This window comes from Elephantulus edwardii, unplaced genomic scaffold, assembly GCF_000299155.1.
Source record: "Elephantulus edwardii isolate Elephantulus edwardi_28Jun2011 unplaced genomic scaffold, EleEdw1.0 scaffold00013, whole genome shotgun sequence".
NCBI lineage: Eukaryota > Metazoa > Chordata > Mammalia > Macroscelidea > Macroscelididae > Elephantulus > Elephantulus edwardii.
The window spans coordinates 2,687,060-2,695,077 of record NW_006399763.1 but is presented as its reverse complement, the minus strand read 5'-3'; the positions used below and the strand labels follow the sequence as shown (position 1 = coordinate 2,695,077).

Below are 8,018 nucleotides of genomic sequence, written 5' to 3'. Positions count from 1 at the left end.
TATATTGTTGCTGTTATATACCATGCAACTGGAACCAACTCATAGCTGAGCCCCAAGTGGGTTTTCAGAGGCAATAATTCACATGGGTGGAGATTGCCCATCTTTGTCTTGCAGAGTAAGTAGTGGATTTGAACCATGTACCTTTGGCTTGGCAGTGCAATACCTTAGCATTAAGCACCAGGGGTCAGATATGTATTTGTGTGTGTATACCATATATATTTAGCAAAAGGAAAAGAAATCCAAAGGGGAAGAACATATTTCTCAAGTTGAAAGAATTGAAGAAAAAAAGTCTCAAGTGCAATGCTTCTGGACAAAAATCTTGAATGATTCAGGAAGTATCAAAAGGAGACAGAATTTACATGGTCACTGTACTATGAGGAATTGATCAATATGGAATAATTTTAAGAAGTAGCATATGACGAAGAAATAATATTAACTGAAGGAAGAAGTGGTACTATAAATTACTTAATCATTTTTTTTTGTTGGTGGAAATCCTATCTCATTGTTTTAATTTACATTTCTTTAACAAAATATGATTGCATTTTTCCACATTTATTTATCTGCTAGTTAAATCAACCTTATATTACCTGAGGCTTTGCCCATTTAATATTTGGAATATTTATATTCTGTCTATTATGTATAATTTGGAAACAGGAGTGGCATCCACTTCCTAAATATCTTGCCTCTGGAAACTCTATGAACTTTGATAAATGTTGATAGTTGTAGGGGGCTTCAGGCCATTTGTTCATAGGGTCACTATGAGTCATGCTCGACTTGAAGGCACTCAGCAACAACAACATTATATATAAAATATATTAATTTTGTATTATTGTTATTAATTTATAATATATGTCTGTTGTTGTTGTTATGTGCCATTGAGTTGCTTGTGACTCATAGCAACCCTATGTACAACAGCTCTGAACCCACCTCTATCCTGAGCCAACCTTCTTGTCTCTGACACATGTATGCCCACACCTCCATTACCCCAGTCACTGGATCAGTCCTTCTCATCCAGGGTCCTCGTATCTTGTGCTTTCCCTCCACCCTGTCAAGCATGATGTTTCTCTTCAAAGAATAATCCTTCCTTGCAGCATGCCCTAAGTATGTCAGACAGAGATTCAAAATCTTTGCCTCAAAGGAGCAACCTGGTTTCACTTACTCTAGGACGAACTTGTTTTTTCTCCTAGCAGTCCATGGTATATTCAATACTCTTCTCCAGCACCACAGCTCAATGGCATCAATTCTCCTTCTATCATCCCTAGTCATTGTCCAGCTTTCTGATGCATAGCAAGTAATTGCGAAGGCCATGGCTTGGATCAGGTGCACCTGTCTCCAGACTGACACTGTTCCTCTTCAGTACTCTGGAGAGGTACCTGACAGCAGAGTTTCCCAATGCAATTCGTCTTTTGATTTCCTGACTGCTGGCACCAAGAGTTTTGATTGTGGACAATCTCAGTCTTTTCACTGTCAGGTATGATGCTGCCAGCTGGTTAAGAGGTGAGAATATTTGTTTTCTTGATGTTAAGCTTCAATCCATATTTAAGGCTATAGTCCTTGACCTTTTTGCAGAAAATGCCTCAGACCCTCCTCAGTGTTGGCAAGTAAGGCTATGTCATCTGGATAACACAGATTGATGATGAGTCTTCCTTCAGTCCTGACACCACATTCCTCCACGTAGAACCCAGTCTCCAGGATCATCTTTCCCAATAAAGATTGAAAAGGTATAGAGATAGGATGCATCCCTAGCATACATCCTTCCCAATTTTGAACCATATAGTATTTCCTTGCTCTGTTCTGATGATTATTGCCTCCTTTTCCAAGTATAGATTTCACATATATGTCTATCATATATCACAGTAACATTAGCTAGTATTTACTGACATGTATTGGGAAGGGTGCAGCCAGAGTGCTTTTTGGAGGCAAGAATTATGCGGCTTCACCTCACATACTTTGGGCATGTTACTAGGAGGTGCTATTCCTTGGATAAGTACATGATTCTGAGAAGGGTGTAGGTTGGTGAAGAAGAGAAAGACTCTCAAACAGGCAGATTGACATGCTGACTGCTGCAATGGGCTCTTGTCTGTAGGAAGTGTGAGAATGGTGCCAAATAGAGCAGGGTTCAGATCCTTTGTTCGTAGAGTCACTATGAGTCGTCCTTGATTCGATGGAACCTAACAACAACACAATAGTATTTATTGAATGTTTTCTAGTTACCGTACTAACTTGTTACATAGTTCCATCTAAAACTAAATTCTATCCAACTGTTTCTATTAGGTGCTATTGAGTTGAGTATGACTCATAGCGATCCTGTGAACAATAGATCTGAACCCTATCCTATCCTGTACCATTCTTGCAATATTGGACACACTCATGCCTATTGCTGTATTCACTTTGTCAGTGCACCTGCTCAGGTCTTCTCTCAAGGAGATGGATTGACAGAGAGATGGTAGCAGTGGTCTTAAGCAAAAATTGTGAGAACAGTGAAGAATTGGGCAGGATTTTGTTCCATTTTATATAGGATTGCTATGAGTCAGAGACTGGCTACCTGATGGCAACTGAGGAAGGTCTGAATCATTTGCTGCAGAAGGTCAAGGACTGTAGGCTGCAGTATGATTTGAAGTGTTTCAACATCAAGAAAACAAAGATTCTCACCACTGGGCCTATTGGCAGCACAATGATAGATGGAGAAGAGATTGAAGTTGTTAACAATTTCAGCTTGCTCAGGTCCACAGTCAACACTGTTAGCACTAGCAGTCATGAAATAAAAATAAGAATTGCATTAGGAAAATCTGCTGTTAGGGACCTCTCTAGAATGCTGAAATGCAAAGATGTCAGTTGAGATATTAAGATGTGCCTGATCCAGACTATGGTTTTTACAATTACTTGCTATGTATCAGAAAACTGAACAATGACCAAAGATGGGACAAGAAGAATTCATGGCTTTGAATTGTGGTGCTGGAAAAGAGTATTGAGCATACCAAGCATTGCCAAGGGAACAAACAGGTCTGTCCTGGAGAGGGTGAAACTAAGGTTTCCCTTGGAGGCAAAGATTTTGAGGCTCTGTCAGACATACTTTAAGCGTGTTTCCAAGATAGACCAGTCATTAGAGAGGGATATTATGCTTGGAAGGATAGAGGGGTAGTGAAAGAGAGGAAGCCCCTGGATGAGATGGATTGACACAGTAATGGGGTAATATGTCAGAAACAATCAGATTGGCTTAGGGTAGAGCAGGATTTAGAGCTGTTAGGAATAGTGTTGGTAGGATTTGTGGTTGATATGTTGGCACAAAACAACATATGTATAGGACTATACTATTATATGTATTATAAATTGGCATAATTGACATTTCTTAAACATCTGCTATGTGTGTCTTAACCATTTTTCAAGATAGGTATTGTTACTATCTGTGTTATATTGATGAAGAAATTGAGAGTCAGAGAGGTCAAGTTATTTGTCTAAGGTCACACTACTGATAACTCATGATCTAAATCCAGGATCAGTATTCTTAATCACTAGGAACAGCTGAGGCAGCTCTTGTGGTCTGGTGAGTAAAGAGCTGCACTTCCTTATCAAGGGCAGACTGTTCTAATCCACCAGCAGATTTGAGAGAGAAACATGGGGAATCTCCTCTCCTGAGATTTACAGCCTCTGAAATCCTGATGGAGGGCCAGCTAGAAGTTGGTTCCAACCCTGTTTGCTGTGAGTTTGGGTTTTTTAGTAACAGCTGTTTCTTACATTCCTCTCTGGCATATGAAGATTTTTGTTTTTGGTGGTGGTGATTTTTTTTTTTGTTGTTGTTTTTATTTTCTGTTTTGTTTTAACATAGTCAAAGTTTAGGGAGCAAATTCACTTACCCACACTCTGCTGTTGAGTGGGCACTGACTCCCAGCTGAACTGCCATGGATTTCAGAGGTTATAAATGTCAGGAGAGGAGATTGCCCATCTTTCTTCCATGGAGCTGCTGATGGGTTAAAAGGGCCAGATAGACAGGATTTTTGTATTAGCAGTGACACTTCCTATAACTAAACCATTAGAGATCACTACAGATCAAATTAGTTTCTCCCATTTAAAACTTGGGGCTATTTGTACATAGTGTCCCACATGAGAAATCTTGCATTATGTGTTTAAATATACAGTTTTAGAGTTGGGTGGATTTTATAATAGATGTTTTAATGAGAGAACTTAAAATTGTCGTTAAAGCAGTAAAGCCTAGTACAATATGTATTCCTATTTATTAGGAAAGGTTGGCGGGGGAACACTTTTGTGCTTAGAGACAGAATGTCTACAATCATCATTTTACTTGACAAATGAAATCGGATTTAAACTCAAACTCTTTGCCGAGTTGAAACTGATGCATAGATGCCCCTCCTGAAGGTTTTTAGAGGCTGTAAATTACATGGCAGGAGGTTGCCCATGTTTCTCTTGTAGTGCATCTGATGACTTCCAAACAGCCTGCCTTTGAGTTGACAGTGCAGCTTACCACTTGGCAATAGTCTTGATTTTTGACTAGTTAATATTGACCTTGAGATCATCATAATTGTTATATTTATTTTATTAAGAAAAAGAGTGAGAATTATTATTGTTTAAATGGAAGAATATACTTTTTATTTTTGTGCTCTTGAGGTTAAGGAAATCTTTTTTGGTAGCATTCAGATTGCCTTTGTAGAATCTACTTCTCATTGGTGTGGTCATCTTTACTAAGCACTACCTGTTATCGTTGTGTGCCATGGATTTGGAAACCTTCAGCAGGTTTTCAGAGGCAACACATCACACAGGAGGAATTGCCCATCCTTCAGTGTTTTACGTGTGGTATCAAATACACTGTCCTAATTTTGCTGGATGAACATATCTATGTATCTTGATAGTTTGTTTTTAATATATTTTAGTTGCTGAAAGAAAAGAATAGCTTATCCTTAAAGTTTTCTTTAGGATCTTCATTATATCCTCTTTGAATATTTATGCTTCTTGTTAAACTGTTTATAATTCTGAAGCCTTTGGAAGAAATAACTTTAAAAAATAACATATATTTCTTCATTTCTCTTTTTAGGAACACTGTATAGATGTTTTACTAATATGGTCCAAAAAATTAGAATTCTGATGAGCAGAATATCATGCAAAATTATCCTCCATAAGCTATCAATATCATGTAAAAGATAGGTTTAACCATTTTTATAAAGCAGGAAAGCTATTAAAAACTGCTAATAAAAAATAGGTGCTTATTTTTGTGCTAATACTAATTACTGATAATACATTCTTATGTTTGTCACTCATTATATGGCACTGTACCAATCAGTGGATGACTGAGACTCAAGCACTTACACATGTAAATTAACCATTAGCGTCCCCCCCCCCTTTTTTTTACTTAAGTGAGTCATAATGGAAAGCAACTCTAGGTCATAAAAAAATCTTTTCTCTTTAATGCTAATGAAATGTCTCCACTCTGTGTTAGCAGACTCCCCTTACTAGTAATCTGTAGCTTTCTCTTTTGTTCCTGGTGGTAATGAAATGCTGGGTTCTGAAAAAACCCTTGCTTCAAGAATGTGTGGCCAATTGTCTTCTGTTCACTTATACTGTAAAATCACTGTTCCCCAGCAAAGCTGAACAAGTGCACGGACAAGATCAAAAGAGTGTACATTGGAACCCAGCTACATCAAGTGACTCTTGCTTTATTAATAAGCTCCTCCAAGTTCATTTCCTCCAATAGGGCAAAAACAGTCTGTAATACAAAAACAACAAATTATAACTCAACTATAAGCCTATGTTGTTTGCTTTTTCTACTTTCAGTTTAGACTTTTGCCCCAAAGTAATTAAATGTCCTCTTACATTTCTGAACTGTAGGGCACAAAAGCTATTTAAATGTTTTCTGTTGTTATTTTGTTTTGTTTTAAAATGAGTATTATAGTCAAATGAACACTTTTATTTCCTGAAATTGGGTAGCTTCTGACTGACATCATACTTTGTAAATGTCAGTAGTCGGAGTCTAGTTTTAAAATGCTCTTGATTCTAACATTTGCAGGCTTGCTCTGTCCTCTCATCAGAAATGCTACTGGTGTTTTGAACACTTCAAAAGGACCTTCTCTGTCTGTTTTTTGTGGAAGCAAATTTAACAGTGATACTAAGTTATAAATAATAACGGCTTTAACTTTCTTTTTCATTTTAATCACCACCTTGGAATTTCATGAAGTCTTTTTCAATTCAAGGAAACTTCAGTGTTTTTTAGTCCATTTAAAAGTTCTAGCCCAAGACAGAAAAAAAAACCACACAAAACTGTTCATTCCCACTTTGTACTTTTTTTTACTTTGCCTTGCCCAGGTAAGAAAGAAAGAAACTTTTGAGTAGGATGCCAGCTATAACAAGAAAAGTTATTTAGTCTGTGTAACCAAGGAGATTGTTGTTTATTATCTTATTGTTTACTTGGTAAATTTTAGTATTTTTATCTAATTGAAATCATTCTAGTTTCTATGTCCTCTACTATAATTTAAGATAACAAGGATATGTTTTGTAATTATATAAATAGATTTTATTGAGATAGTTTGAAATGTGCTCTTGAAGAAACATATTTTTATATAGGATTATCTAAACTCCATGTAATTATAGACTTCAGAACAGTCACAATAATTAATATCAACCTTCAGTATGTATACATTTATTTTTGAAGTCACCCTCTTCTCCTTGTTTTCTTTATGAGTTTTAAAAATTTTTTTAAAGTAATTCTTGTGTTTTACTTTATGTGATTTTTAAAATAATTTTGAAAATATCAGTAGTTGTAGCTAGCACTGTAATGTAGATGGAATAGTTTTGTCTGCATTATGCATTTCTAGTTTTGCCAGAGCTTTTTATTAAAAATTTTTTTTTCTTAAACTGCTGTGCTCACCATTCTTTATAAGGATTTGGTTTCTTTCTGTCTCTTTCTCCTTTTTTTGGTAGATGGAATATTTGTGTTTGTGAAGGTTAGCAGAGGCTGGCTGTGCTGGAAGTGACTGCAGTGCCTTTTGATTATTCATGGACAGTAATAGAAGGCACTTAAAAAGAACAATGAAATTGCTTATTTTTGTGATGGGCCATCTGTTGAATTGTTTTGTGCAACAATTGCACAATAGTATCTATGACATATTATTCTATTTTCAACAGCAGCTGATTATGTCTCACTGGCTACTTGTCCTTATTTCTAAAGTCCCATGACCATTTCAAGTCACCTTTCTAGGACCTTTGCCAGAAAGGTATTAGAAATCTAAAATAGCCTATGTATTTTTCTTTCTCTCTCCCTCCCCCTTCTCTCTCACTCATTGTCTCCTTTTTTGGAGGATATAGGGTGGGAGGAAGAAGGGAGTTGGTCATGTTACTGCTAATTAATTTTATTTCCTAAATGTTTGGGGCAATTACTATGCTTTCCACCTGTAGTTCTATAATAGAAGTTAACATTGAGGCATTTGATAATTTGTGTAGAAACGATAGGCTCACAGAAAAGAAGAGTCAAGTTAAAAAGACTGCTGTACCGTCTTTCATGTTTTTAATTATCCACTCTTTTCTTCATGGTCATAATTAGGTGTTTTTCTCTCTTGGAATTCACATCCATCTTAAGGGGGCGGGGGAGAAAGATGAGCCATTAGCAAACTTGTTTGAGCAGAAGTGAAATTAAAATAAAACAAATGTGTTGTTGTCCATAGGTCACTGACATTGCTGATGCCATGATTCTCAAACAGCTTTTTGAAAATCTGTTCAAAAACGGGGTCGTCGTTGTGGCAACATCTAACAGGCCACCGGAAGGTAAAAACAAACATTGTGCTAGTCTTATCTAATTAGGGGGACACTAACAAGCTCCTAAAATCCATAGTCTTGTTAATAAATCTGATGATTTCACTTATCATTTGTTTTATAAATGACAATTGGAAAATCAATGGAAAGTTATATGAAAAAATATTTGTTTTTGACATCTAAATTCAGGTGCTTACCAATGGTTATAATGCTACTTTTTTCTCTCATTATTAGCTATTTTATATGGAAATATTAAAAAGTGT

General features: G+C 36.4%; 1 protein-coding gene across 1 annotated transcript in view; it reads left to right on the top strand.

The window, feature by feature from the left end:
- Positions 1–8,018, top strand: part of LACE1 (lactation elevated 1) — a 390,750-nt gene that overhangs the window by 139,866 nt on the left and 242,866 nt on the right. Inside the window, exon 6 of the mRNA XM_006881166.1 lies at positions 7,668–7,767. Within this exon, the coding sequence (XP_006881228.1) occupies positions 7,668–7,767 (100 nt within the window). The remainder of the gene's footprint in view (positions 1–7,667; positions 7,768–8,018) is intronic.